Below are 14853 nucleotides of genomic sequence, written 5' to 3'. Positions count from 1 at the left end.
ACCTTACAAGTAGTACGTGAATACAAAATGTTGGCACTTTCCAACAACACTACACAAAATCTTCTGTTGTGAGCCAAAAAAGGTGAGTTTGTCAAAAAGTCTTACATAGCAGGGTTATACATCAATACCCATGGCTGTACACCATGAAAACAAGTTGGCATATGCCAACAATACAAACAGACTGTGCTCGTCACACAAGTACAACTACATGACAAAATGTCAAAGTGGCTACACGCCGACACCGGCGTATGGCCTCAGCCACACCGCCCGGTAATGCCATCATCCAGTCCGACTCTGGGGGTCTCTTCGGTAGAGGTAGCTTGATGACAATAACTCCCAGCATCCTGTCTACGACGCCATTTTTACTGTGGTGGTCTACCCTATTATAATTGTAGGGCTGGGGTCCGTCCTTGATTAAACACGGATGAAACTGGACACCAGTCAATCACTTCTCGATCACTACGGTTTATTTCCAATCGGATGCTTGGTCAATCATAGAGGTAGGAATAGAAAACCCCAAAACAAAAACCTTCCTGGAACTTAAGTCTCCCGAAGTTATAGGAAGCAGGGTTATCATTCCTGAGTTCCTGACAGTGACATTAGCGTACAGCATTCTACATGTCTCTGAATTTCTCATCGATTACCCACTCGAGCTCCCCGCAAAATTATTTCTCATTCAGGGACAGTCCCTCCGCACGCAATAGCGCGCGGTGTCATGGAGATAAACGATAAACACGCCATACACAACAGCGGTGTCCTGTTATATCGGGACTCCCACATTACATTTGTTTTTCAGATACTGCTGAATGTGCCAGCAATCCTTGCCACAATGGAGGTACTTGTGTCGACAGTGTTGGTTTCTATGAGTGCCAGTGTGCTGATGGTTACATTGGAGATCGCTGTGAAATAGGTACGTCAAATGAGACTTATTAAAATAAACTTTGATAGTTGGTTTTGCTCTTCGCTGATGTAATGTTATAAGCAGCATATTCTTGGTGCTGTCTGAGACTTGTTGAAAACAAATTCATAAAGCTTGGCTGGGTGCGACATAAACTAACTACCCTTGCCCACTAGTGCAGATGTCTCACACAGTGCTCATATGACTTCATTTCATTTTTTGCATGTAACAAGTCCCTGTCCATATACATACCAAGTTTCAACCCTCTCGTTAATGTAACGTCATGTGACATTTGATGTAACATCATGATGTCATTACAATTTTCACCAATAACATGTCCCTGTCTGTGTACATACGAAGTTTCAATCCAATCTGACCTGTAATTCTCTAGATACTGGGCTTCAAATAATGTGTATTTAATGGGACATCATGCGACACATGACGATGTCATCATGATGTCATTTAAATTTTCACCTCTAGCACGTCGCTGGACACGTCCCTGTACATACCAAGTGTCAACTCAACCTGACCTGAAGTTTTCAGCAGGTTTGCAGAAAGAGCCAAATGAAAAATCCCATCATACAAGATAAATTTTAGTTAAATATGTTAATGTGCAATGACTGCTCATGTAAGATCATAAATTCAAACATGAAATGTTGAAACATAGTTGTAAGCATATTCACGTTCTCTGTAAATTTTTTATTTCTGTCATCATTGCCACACACCTTTTTAAACATGGGCATCAAATGAATCGCCAACGAATGCTGCAAACACATTTTGACTCTAATTTCATAAAATTAAGATGCACTGGTATCATTCTCCCAAAATTTCAAATTTGCAAGTCGCTGTTGTGCTGAACATTCATGTCTTATAAAGTTTATAGACCAAGTTTATGAAAACATCTGCAAATGGTTAAGACAATGATGAATACTTGAGAAAATAAAGAATTTGGAGCAGTTTTGTGTATCAGTAATTTATTGAGACTTGATGAAGGTATAAAAAACCCATCATTTTCTGACTGTGACGTCAGTGGCACAATAGCACCTACATGTAGCTTGCTTGAACTGTTGAATGTCGGATTAAAAAGGTCTGCATTTTCATTTCAAAATTCCATCAAAGTACGAGACCTTGCTTTTGGGGAATGTCCAGATTGAACAAATATGCAGTTTTTATAAGAAAAAGGGATTAGGAATGACCCAAGGGATTAAATCTAGCCTAATCTTAACTTGATGTTACTGTTCATTTTTATGTTTAGATACATCCCCATGTGGTAGCAGCCTGTGCATGAATAATGCAACATGTCGCAACTTGGATACATCATACAAATGCTTGTGCTCCATCGAATGGACCGGAAGTATTTGTGACGTTGGTAAGTTAATGCCACATTTCAGACTTGCGTTCCAGAGACACACTGAACCAAATAATCCCAACATAAAAACCAAATAAAAATTAAAGGCATTTGCATTTTTCCCCAAAAGTATCCCACCAAATTATTATCAAAGAGCTTACTTGGATTAAAGAACGTACTGACACCAAACACCATGTGAGATTATTCCGTGTGGCTTACTGTTAATAAAAAAAATCCAAGAAGTAATTCCAACAATCACTTAATTGACTGATTTTTGGAAATGAGTGAAGAATGATATTGACGAAATCATGTTTCGTGATCAAAAACTTGTTCATGGTTTTCATTGTTTCTTGAAAAGTGTAGTATCCACTGAGCTGAAACAGGTCAGGTTTTGAACATTCTTCTTTGGATTTGAGTGGTGTTTGTTCTGTATTTCCTCTCTTTTATATATTCAGTTGTACTAACTTGTTCACTTATTTGTCCCACTTTGTATGCGATATATGGAGCAATAAATCAAATCAAATATTTTAGGTTTTAAAAGTTGAACAAAAAATTGACTAGCGACCTCTGGATTGACGTTCCGGTACTCTACTAACTGAGCTTCCCAGCCCTATGTTGGCGGTTCCCCATTTTGTCAGTCTTTGTTAAAGGGGCGCTAGTCAGAAGCCATAAACTTGTATATGCTCTCTGAGTGATCTCCGTTGGCTGTTTCCCAGGTTTGCAGCATTCCTTGTGCTGCTAGCTTCGTGACTTTGGCATATTCCCTGGCTACATGCCAGATACGGGTTTATAGCTTCTGACTAGCGCCCCTTGAACAAAGACATTGACAAATTGGGAACTGTCAACATAGGGCTGGATAGCTCAGTTGGTGGAGAACTGGAACGGCAGTCCGGAGGCCGCAGGTTCAAATCCCGCTCCAGTCTACTTCTTTGTTCAACTTTTAGAAATTGTTATAATGCACCTAGTGTCCCTAGTGTTTGTTTTTTTTCTAATTATTTTAGGGTAGAGGCACTGAACCGTATTTCTTTCACTGCCATTTTTTCAACATTTTAATCTTCAAAGAAGAACCCACGGTCACTATTTTTCCTTTGTGACTGTACTGATTTTCTTTCCAGCTGTGGATGCATGTGTCAACTCTCCCTGTTTGAATGGAGGAAACTGCACCAATTACTACACTCATTTCAACTGCACATGTCCCTTAGGATGGAGTGGCCTGCAATGTGAAATAGGTCAGTTTAAAGACGCATACCCATGCTCTTCAGTAGCAACTGCTTGATTCACCAATACTGATAACTTCATTGCAGGAAGATTGCGGGGAAGTTGTTCAGAATCCTGCAACGTATACCAGATACAATGTCCACAACTTGTCCGGAACTCGTCCCAGATATGAATTGAGACAGGCCCTTAATACATTATATTCAAAACATAGTGACTGAGTACATTGTTGAAAAGTTTGATATTTCTTTGTTTTGTTATAGAAACCATTGAGTGTTCAAGCCAGCCGTGTTTAAACGGAGGCACATGCTTTGAAGGCAACAATGCATTCAGATGTATCTGCTTGCCCGGTTACTCAGGAACAACATGTGAAGCAGGTAAGCGTACCAACTATGGAATATCATAAGCCAGTTCAAAGCTTGTCACTAATGAATATGTATCAGAAACACAAAATTACCTTCTCTAGCCTGGTTTTGGGTGGTCCTTTGAATGGCATATAGGATCATTTGCATTTATCTCAAAAACAACCTACCAAACTATTGTCAAAAAGCTTACTTGGATTAAAGATCGTACTGGTACTAAACACCCCGTGAAATTATTCCGTCTGGTTTGCTGTTATTTAGAAGAATAAAAAAATGTAGGTGATTTCCATCGATCAGTCAATTGACTGATTTTTGGAAATATAAAGAATGCTGTAGACAAAATCGTGTTTCTTGATCAAAAGGATGTGCATAGTCGTGGGGCTATCTCGGATGAAAGCTAATAGTAACTATAATAAATCCTGTATATCTTTTTTTTGAAATATTCTTTTGACAGATATTGAAGAGTGCTCCAGCAGTCCTTGCCAGAATAATGGAACCTGCGTTGAGGGAGTGAATGGATACATCTGCCAGTGTATGGCATCACATACTGGCACACACTGTGAGATAGGTAAGGCATGATGCTGACAATATAGCCATTCACCAATATTCTAAGTAAGTTAAAATATTGATATACCTGGTGTCACACACCTCACTATTGATTTATAACTGTTGTCTGCAAATTCGCCGCCCTGTCAGCACAATTGTGTGTCTGTCGGAATATATGATGCAATGAAAAGTGCCGTGCAATAGTATCCAAGATCAGCTGCAGCACCCCCACTAGCCAGATGGTTGCCAGCTCTCACCCTCCCCCTTTTGATTTCGCAGCGGAAGGGCCCACCCCCCCCCCAAAAAAAAGGCTGGCTACCTTCCAACACAAATGGTCTGTTGGCAAATTTGTTGTCACACACCCCTTGGAAGTGGAACCATGACTGCAGTGTAACCGTGTGTTCCCCATAGCAAAGGCATGCACTCAGTTTCTTCTTCGTTTGTGGGCCTTTTCCGTGCTATCCGGTTCATAAAGTGTAACGTCATTTCAACTTAAACCACGCTCTTTACACACGGAGTAGCATTGGAACCATTGGAACCGGAAGAAGTGCAATGTGGCGTGTTAAGCCAGTGGGTGCTAGTAATCAGTAGTGCGCGTGCGTGTATGGCACTTACGAATCAAAGACAGCACATCTTAGAATAATTCAAGAAATGAGGATGAAAATCCTGTATTTTGTGTTGACATCTATGGACATAACCAACCAGTATAAACGCTGTGAGCTAAAAAAAATTGAAAAGTGGAGCGCCCAGAAGCATGCTAGTACTGTAGCCAGATTAGTCTATCCAGATTTTTTTTTAAGGTATTGTACATATTGACTTAAAATTCTTGAGACTTAAGAGACAGTTGCCCTTTGGCATGCTCTATTGTTCACAGAAACCAGACAATATCAGTACTTGAGGTTGTGATCATCTATGGATACAAACGAGAGAGAGCTGTCAAATTCTCTGCAGTTGTATACCTGGTGCTCACATGAAAACAATATGGGCTCAGATAAAAATTACTTGTACGAAGTAGAGAACAACATATTCTTTGTTGTCCTCGAATGTACATCGTTTATTGAAAATGGTCTTCCAAAATAAGTCAGTGTGCTTAATCTATTGGAGAGTGTTATAATGTAGACACAATGCCTTGTCCTCAGATGTAATGGTAAAGTATGAATGTTTTGCACCTGGCTTGTGTCCTAAAGTAAACAAAAATAGTGTGTTACGAGCCAATGTGGCCCATCAGGCCGGCGTTTATCTCCGGTTTCAGTAGCATGAAACAACTGAGAATATTTCTACCCCCCTTGGATGGGATGCTAGTCCATCGCAGGTTACTCCTCAGCTAATGCTGGTCCCCTTTTGTACTCCTGGGTGGAGAGAGGCAAGTTGGGGTGAAGTGGCTTGCCCAAGGACACAACATGACCAGCAGCTGGATTTGAACCCCTGACTGTCTGATCATGAGTCATGAACCCTAACCACTAGGCCACACTCCCCACTTGTATTCTAAACACGAAGCTTTTACGAGAACTCATGGGGTGCCATCTACCATTCCTTGACAGACTTCATCGACCCTTGGCATTGCTAGGGATCACAGTGCTAAAATCGTTTGTCATAATTTCCTCCCATCAGTGCAACAAGGTCGTAACTCGATTCTGCAACAAAGTTGTATTTTGCATGAATACGCTCTGTGTAACAAGGTCGTATCTCGCGTATCGCGACGTCCATTGACTTTGTGTGAACATCTGGGTTATTTTAAGCGAGATACTACCTTTTGACATTAAAAATTCACATTTCACGTACATGATGTCACACGCCATTTCAGGAGATACAACTTTGTTGCACGGACACAATGATTTGATGATCTTTTTTTCCAGATATTGATGAGTGTGCTAGCGATCCCTGCCTGAACAACGCCACATGTATGGATCAACCAGGGGCCTACCAATGCCTGTGCACGGCTGGATATGATGGCCAAAACTGTGAAAATGGTAATCTCATACATGAATAATTCTCTGAGCATTATGTCAAAGACTCGCTCTTCAGGGTGCTTGTTGAAAACAGGGTATTTAACTGTTGTTGAAATATAGTTCTTTCCCTTTACAATGACAGTTTCAGTTTTGAAAATGGACTTCCCTTGGCAAAATTATGCCATTGAAAATTGGTAAATTTCAGCCACTTTCATGTCAAGATGCTTGTAGTCAAGAGACATGTTTTTCTCGATGTGTTCTGTCTGGTTTTGACAAAACACATCACATGTGGCCTGCACAGCAGGCTCCATTGATCATCACTTTACAAGTAGCAGGTTTGGTATGCTACTTGTCTGCCATCAATTCATTATTAATAAACCTCCTACTATTTAAGAGGTCACAAATGGTCAAAATGTTTGTATCTTACCTCCTGGCATACTGTGTACAAACCAATGGGGGTCTTGACCAATATTGACCCAAGTAATAACCAGGCTGACAATGCATGTTTCCATAGGAGGGTTAATCTAGAAAAAATATATATAAAGTTTCCTTATTTTACAGATATCAATGAGTGTGATAGTAACCCCTGTCTGAACGGCGCTACCTGCGTACAAGATTTAGATCTCTATACATGCCAGTGCCCCCTTGGCTTCAACGGTACCAACTGTGAAATAGGTAGGTAGGAATAGTAGGTAAACAGCGTGATGTTTTATCATTACAGTTAGCACTCACAAAACATGAATGTATATTGGACTGGCAGTAGGGGTGTATTTTTTTGGCTAATTTTAGAACACGGTACCATTGCAGTAACAGTCGGATACCAGTGGAACTGCGGTTAGAATAAAAAAACCCCCAAATCCTGAAGTAAGGTATTTTTACTTTATGGGAAACTTAAAGGGGCCCGTTTTTGGTCAATTTTCCAGGGACAGACCGACTGACCAACCAACCACGAAGTGACGTGTAAAAGCTCCTCCCAGAGCTTAAAAATTGACAACTTATCAAATAGTTTTGTTTTCCTTTCAGACAAATTTTGCTTGTTGTTCCAAAGAAGGTGTGGGCAATAACCAAATAATGGGATCGGATACTCGCCATTTTCAATCGTGTAAGAGGCATCCAGGTGTCCATATCAGTCCTGTAGTTGGCAGTTTCTACTTGATAACATTTGTAGGGGTTTTTAATCATAATGTACCACCATATTCTGTGCCATTTTTTTTTTAAGTCACTTTTGAATTAAACTCAAACATTCCTTTGAAACTGTTTTGCCTATTTTGGGGTCAAAACAGCGGATCTACAGAAGTGAAAACTCAGAATTTACAGTCATCTGAAAAATTTCATCTGGACATGATATTTATATTTGATGTCTTGCAGATTTAAATCCATGTTTGAGTGACCCGTGTCTGAATGGCGCAACTTGTTACAACAACTTGACCTCATACTCCTGCCAATGCCCCGCAGAATGGTCAGGAATGAACTGTGAAACAGGTGAGCCTGTTTTATTTGCATATTTCCTTTTCCCTAACTTTTTACTAAGGGAATAAATGTGTACTCAGTCGGTTTAAACAAGTACGTTTAACATCGGCTAGGGGCCCGGACGCGGATAATGGCCCGAGCCAAAATAAAAACCTTTCGGTCAAAAAAGCAAAATAAGTCAAAAATGGACAAAATCCCAACGATTTTGTTCAACAATTTTACTTCTTGTTTTGTGAAACTCCCCTCTGGCCACGTCTTTGGTATGTGCCTCGCGGGGGTATTGCTAAAAATGTCCTAATAAGGAGATTGGCATGCACGCGGCCCGTACTGCGTGAGTGGCACAGAACACAGCGGTGTTTTACTTGTGGTTTTATTAAACCACCCATGTGATGGGCTGTTGATCAATAGGAAAGGGTAGACCGTCTCAGGTATTTATGAATGGAGGTTTAGATAGCTCAGCAAGTCATTTCTGTGAGGCTTCATGAAGATGGGAATCGACCTTTAATATAGTAAACTTTTAGCAAAACTTTCAAACACCGTTTATATGTTCAAACATTTTAGCAAACTAATCAGTCGCACTTAGAAGAGGCAAGGAGCCAAGATCTTTTCCAAGCACCATATTAAAAACATCAAACACAACCAACTGTATACAATGTATAGAGCTACAAAAACAGATATACCTGTATCTGCCATTCTTTGAAAAAGGGTTCTATAGTTTTATTGATTCATCAGTAAATGAACACAATGTAATACAATGTAGTACAAGTGCTAATGGGTTAAATAGTTTAACAGGCACCACATCGCGCAGTATGCATCACGCGTGCCAATCTCCATAAGAGGAGATGTTTACGACTACTCGGGAGAGGCACATACCATAACATAGCTACAGTTTTTTTTTAAATGTGAAGTAAAATTGTTAACAAAATCATTGGAAATTTATGGGTTTTTTAACATGAAGTAAAATTGTTAATAAAATCATTGGAAATTTATGTTTTTTATACTTGTTTAAACTGTTTTTCAATACACTAGTTTTGTTAAAATTGAATTGTTAAAATAGGACCTGATTTAAATAAAAAAGGTTTCATTTTCAGAGATGGATGAGTGCTTGAGCAACCCATGTTTGAATGGAGCAACATGCATGGATCTGTTCGGCAGTTATGAGTGCATGTGCAACATAAACTACACCGGCCCAATATGTGAAACAGGTAGGGGTATATTTCACAGAATTCCTGTCAGTATAAAAGTAAAGTTGAGCAAAGAAATTAACTGGAATGGAATTTGAACCTCAGACCTCTAGAACACTGTTCCGGTGCTCTACCAACTGAGCTATACAGACCTATGTTGGCAGTCCCCCAATTTGTTCGTGTCTTTGCTCAGTTCTGCTTGTTCCATCTCTGTTAACAGTTTTTTATATGTTTATTGAAAAGACTTAAGACTTTATAAATAGTTTTAGACTTCATTTTTTAGACTTAAAGGTAGAGTAGATCATTTGCAGCTATTCAAAAAGTAACTTACCAAATGTGATGCGATCAAGCTAAATGAGTCGTTTGTTGACCCCGGTCAAAAAAGTTTTTATTACAGATTTGAAAAGAGTACAATCTCAGCATTACTGCTGTGAAAACCGCATTGTGATACCATCTTCAGTTCAAAAATTATGGAAGTCGAAACACCAAGAGATGTGCTGAAGTGATGTGATGAAGTGGCCCTATTTTGGCCTGTACAAAAACAATAATAGAAGGCCATTTCCAAAGATGTGTCAACTGACACATTTTTTGAAATTTCTTTGAATTTCTGTGAATGGGATCGCACAAGTATTGATACGACGCACACCCGTGCGCGGTTGCTATTATTTGTCGGTTCAGTGCGTGACATTGCGTAGCTGCAATGGGCTGAATGAGAACGTGTGTCAGATGCTGATTTTGGGCGCAATTCAAAACATGACTCAGCAAATTTTGAAGTGAAATCGCGATCCTAGAATATTGTTTTCTTGAAATATACAACATTCACTGATCTAAAGTTTCATCATGTTAGTTGTTAGGCACCCGTCTTTAGATTTTGAGCACTTTTGTCATTTTAAATGAAAAAAAATACACAAATGGCAAATAATCTACCCTACCTTTAATAGCACAAACAAACCACCACCTGTTGGAGAAAATTGGTGACATGCTATTTTTTTTAAACAAGATGCTTCTTGTAAGAGCTTAAAATAGAGATACAACTAAGCTATTCAGTTCAATGTTATTTAGAATTAAACGCTTGCAAGAGTGTACCTTGCCAGAATGGTGCAACATGCAACAACATGAGAACCTCCTATACCTGTGACTGCATTCGAGGCTACAATGGAACAAATTGTGAAATGGGTAAGTCTGATAGATTGTTTACATATCAAACTAACTACATCAGTGATTCTTTTCATACCATAACTAAATATTTGTTCAGGCTTCAGTATAGAGCAAATTTCACAACTTCAGTTGTCATTGAATGATTTCATTGTTTAGATCTTGTGAGACACAGGTTACTGTAATTTCTTCCTACATTAAACATGATGAAAATGATGCATGTAGATTTTATGATAGATGACTGTTATTGAAGCAAGATAAAGTTGTACTGAAGTGAGGTTTTGCATCCACGTGACATTATCACGTGAACGGTGCAAGATCTGTCATTTTGGACATCTAGCATGCTCGATCAATCAGACAGTACGTGTACATTTCATTATGCGTAACGTGCATGGGTTATTTGTCACGGTCAATATCAGATTTTTCTCACAAAAGTCACTGGTTACCCCCCCAAAAATTAATGATGAAATAAGCGTTAATTTGATGTGTGTCTCAAACACTTTAGATAGTTGTGAGTATTTTTCCTGAATTTCGGAAGTGGACATATTTGTCACTGGGGTCTATGGCAGTATATTGGTCTCTCTCAAATGACGTCATTTCCTACAGACCATCCATGTGCATCGGCAATTTGAGCGTGAACTTGCGTAACGCGCATCGGCTGCGTCGTTCAAACACATTTCGAGCAACCAGCGCACGTGTTTGGAACATTTTCAACACTGCACAATACGTGCTTGATTGCCATAGATGTCCAATATGGCGGGCATGTGGGTGACCCACTGACCAGTGGTGTCGTGTAAAATGTTCTCAATTCAATCTGACTGAGTCCCGGTTGATGATTTGAATTCCATATATGTCTCCAATTGCAGGTTCTTAAAGCTGATATTGACCCTGTAAATACAGGCCAATATTTAGGGTTGGATTTATTTGGAGGGTGGGGTGGGGGGGGGGGGCTTTGTTCGATGTTCAACTATATACAGTACAAATGCTACCCTATACTACATATGTATGTTGATGAATAGCTCCCCAGAGTGTCGAATGATGCTCAGCCCCCCCCTTACCTCAAACCCCCCCCCCTTACCTCACCCCCCCCCCTCCTCTTCAAATTTGTACTTGCTGGCTCATGGCTAGTAGATCAGTCCGTTGATCTGCTTCAGACAGGAACGAATCCTCCCTGATGAAAAGCTATGTACGGGCTGCAAAATGAGCACAACAGGCATTCATCTCATTAGGACATGTTGCACTGTTTATGCCAGCTGATTATTTCTGGTGTTTGCTATTTTTGTTTTGTTTTTCTAGAGATCAACCCATGTTTAAGTGATCCCTGTCAGAACGGAGCAACTTGCAACAATCTAGTGGAATCATACAGCTGTCAATGCTCTCCAGGTTGGACTGGTGCCAACTGCGATATGGGTGAGGCATTTCAGCAGGCTACTGTTTTGCACCTACTTCACATTTAACATGATTGTGGTTTTCACCTATTAAAATGTTGCAAAACTAAGTGCCCGCACTCAGCCCAAATAAGCAAATATATATAAAGTGAACAGGAACCGGTGAGACTTGCATGCTGTATGCCCAGGGCTAAGAAATAATGAGTGGTTTTTTTTCTCTTTCGTAGTGATTGACTTATGTGCCTCCAACCCATGCCAGAACAACGCTACCTGCACTAATAACATCAACTATTACACATGCAACTGCACCGTAGGATGGGCAGGCCCTGTCTGTGATGTTGGTAGGTAGACAGAAGTGAGCTTAAAGTAATTTTTTTTAGATGTTTTCAAATAAACCTCAAAGGGAAACTTACTTGGTATGTTATAATAATTTTTTCAAAGTCGAACAAAGAAATTGACTGGAGTGAGATTTTAACCTGCGACCTCTGGATTGCCGTTCCGGTGCTCTACCAACTGAGCTATCCAGCCCTATGTTGGGGGTTCGACATTTTATCAATGTCTTTGTTCAAGGGGCGCTAGTCAGAAGCCATAACCTAAATGCCATGTAGCCTTTTCCTAAGATGGCAGATTTTCCAAGATGGACGATGCATTTTTCAAAATTCTCGACTATTTTGCTGATACAAAATTGTGTCCCAAGGAGCCATAACCCTTTCTACGTAGCTACAATTTTGTTGGTTTCCAAACAAAAAGGGAATATATTTACAATATATGTGCAAAATCTATTGCAAATATGAATTTCCAAAAAAAAAGAAGAGTTGGTCAGGAAAAGAGGTAACGGGCAGGGACGAGAAATGGGTTAATTCTTTTTTACCTGGCCTTTATAGTGTGATGTGCAATTACATTCTTTTATATGCATGTTTATTACCATCTTTCGTGTGAAATTCTATTCTCAGTACGTGCCGTGAAGTTTGTAGTATCCTTGCATGAAAGCTGTGTATATTTATTAGGCACCTACTAGTGCTCTGAAACCACACACCCAAACCCAGACATTACCTCATCCACATTGGAATGCATGAACCCCAACTTACTAAATGAATAATGAATAAGGCCCCAACTTGGATCAGATTGCACCCTAGAACAATGTAGCCCTTTGATAAGTATAAACCTCATGCGATGTACTGAGATGTATTGAGACACAATAAACCAAGCAAGCATCGAAGCAACAACTATTATCCATGCGCTAGTGACAAGCTCACAACATTACATTGGCGACGAGGACGGGATAACAAAATTGGGAGGATATATCAACATATCAAGATGGCACAATTCACCATACCTGCACCACCACCTCTAGACATGGCAGATCGCAACCTTGCCCTGAGTTGGAAGAAATTTGCACAAAATTTCAACAATTTTGACATTGCTACCAAGATCCAAAACAAGGATGACACCTTACGTGTTGCCACCCTTCTATCCGTCATCGGCCAAAGCGCAGTTGACACCTATAACACCTTCACCTGGGATGATGAAAGCGACAGCCGAAACTTCGACAAAGTCTTTGACAAGTTCGCCACGCTCTGCAAAGGCAAGAAAAACACCACCTATGAACGCTACCTCTTCAACAGTCGTAGCCAACAAGATGGTGAAACCATCGACATATTCGTAACAGCCCTGAAAAACTTGGCTGAAACATGCGACTTTGGGGAACTAAAGGATTCTCTCATTCGTGACCGAATCATTCTCGGCATCGCAGATCACGCCATCCAAAAACGCCTACTGCGAGATCCTGATCTGACCCTTGATAAAGCAGTGCTGATCATCCGAGCATCGGCGGCAGCTTCAACGCAACAGAGTCACATGACAGGTAAAGATCAGCAGCCTATTTACGCTGTCAACCAGTCATGCCAACGCTCAACAAAGCGACCTGCGTCAGAAATAGCACCCAAGTCAACTACCTGCTATAACTGTGGGGGGACATACCCGCATGCCGGCGAGTGCCCTGCATATGGCGAGACATGCTCATTCTGCCACAAACGAAACCACTTTGCAAAATTCTGCAGGAGTAGGAAGGCGGAACAGCAGACGGGCGCCACACATGTCCATCAGGCCAACGCCATCGTCAGCAACGACCCACCAAGCTCTCCAGATAGCGACTCCGAAGATGACTACGTGTTCTAATCGAACAATATCAGCCAACCACCAAGCGTGTTATCCACAACACCAAAGAACAAACAAGCGTGTTAAGCAACGACACTGAAGAACAAACGCGCGTGTTAACAATGACACCAAAGAACAACGAGCGTGTAAATCACAACACCAACAAACTAACAAACGTCAACTCTGACCATGATGCAGCCATGGACTAACGAACGTCAACTCTGGCCTGGCCAAGTGGGCCATCAATAACATCTGCATCCACAATGGAAAGAGAGTGCAGTACAACTAGAACACCAACAACTCTTTGGAAACGACTGGACTTTAACTTCGAACACTGATCATCGGAAACAACTGAACTGAACTGTATATATCGCAATGAATCTCTTTATGTTTACCCTGTGCATGATCATACTTTCTTTTAAACTATAAACCAGTCTAACTTGATCTACTGCTTCATCATGTTCATGAACTTTGAACATCGAACAATGAACATTTCTCTTCGTTGTTTCCTTGTTTGTTATTAGTTGTGGACCCATGTGCATGCAATCCCTGTCAGAGTGGTGGTTCCTGTAACTCATATCCGGACTACTTCACCTGTGACTGCTTGCCGGGTACATCTGGTGATCGATGCCAGTTTGGTAAGACAGAATAATGTAGAAAATTAAGGCAATGAGTCAAAGGTTATTGATGTAATATTACATTGAGGGCTCTCTCATGACCTGGTCTATATCCGGGTATCGGGAAGTCAGCATCGCCATTGTGGTAGGCAAAGATTATATAGCACAGCGCACAGTAGTAGGCGCACAGTAGGTAGTAGGCAAGCCTTAAAAGATGTGAAAGATCGCTAAAACTGTAAGAAAAAGGCGGAGCCAACTCCTAGTGCTGGGTCGGCACGATTACCACAACTGTACACGGCACAGGTATAGTGACCATATATAGTGACCATATGCATGTTTATTATAAAAAAAAGGTGCAAGGGTCAGTGAAAGAGCCATATTGGACAAAAATGTTTTGTAAGAAAGGTCCTTAATGTTCTTTGCTTCTGTCTGTAAATGAGCCTGTTTTCCTGTACGTTCTATAAAAATATAAAAAAAAGAAGAAGATTTTTTGGTTCCCAGATTAAAAAATATGACATTTTAGACAAACAGTTGGTTCATTGTGTATAAAATTGGTGTTTAAAA

At 40.4% G+C, this 14853-nt stretch overlaps 1 protein-coding gene across 6 annotated transcripts in view; it reads left to right on the top strand.

Moving 5' to 3' along the window:
* Positions 1–14853, top strand: part of LOC119734946 (fibropellin-1-like) — a 57500-nt gene that overhangs the window by 18258 nt on the left and 24389 nt on the right. For 3 of the 6 annotated variants that reach the window (XM_038208588.1, XM_038208590.1, XM_038208591.1), the window contains 13 exons: positions 797–910; positions 2154–2267; positions 3362–3475; positions 3725–3838; positions 4278–4391; positions 6226–6339; positions 6880–6993; positions 7687–7800; positions 8880–8993; positions 10035–10148; positions 11424–11537; positions 11743–11856; positions 14197–14310. In XM_038208588.1, the coding sequence (XP_038064516.1) occupies positions 797–910; positions 2154–2267; positions 3362–3475; positions 3725–3838; positions 4278–4391; positions 6226–6339; positions 6880–6993; positions 7687–7800; positions 8880–8993; positions 10035–10148; positions 11424–11537; positions 11743–11856; positions 14197–14310 (1482 nt within the window). The remainder of the gene's footprint in view (positions 1–796; positions 911–2153; positions 2268–3361; positions 3476–3724; positions 3839–4277; positions 4392–6225; positions 6340–6879; positions 6994–7686; positions 7801–8879; positions 8994–10034; positions 10149–11423; positions 11538–11742; positions 11857–14196; positions 14311–14853) is intronic. The other 3 variants (XM_038208592.1, XM_038208593.1, XM_038208589.1) reach the window with 2 other exon arrangements.

The sequence above is a fragment of the Patiria miniata genome, unplaced genomic scaffold, assembly GCF_015706575.1.
Source record: "Patiria miniata isolate m_02_andy unplaced genomic scaffold, ASM1570657v1 HiC_scaffold_28, whole genome shotgun sequence".
Classification (NCBI taxonomy): Eukaryota; Metazoa; Echinodermata; class Asteroidea; order Valvatida; family Asterinidae; genus Patiria; species Patiria miniata.
Note: the sequence above shows the minus strand (reverse complement) of the source record. Positions and strands in the feature narration are given on the sequence as shown.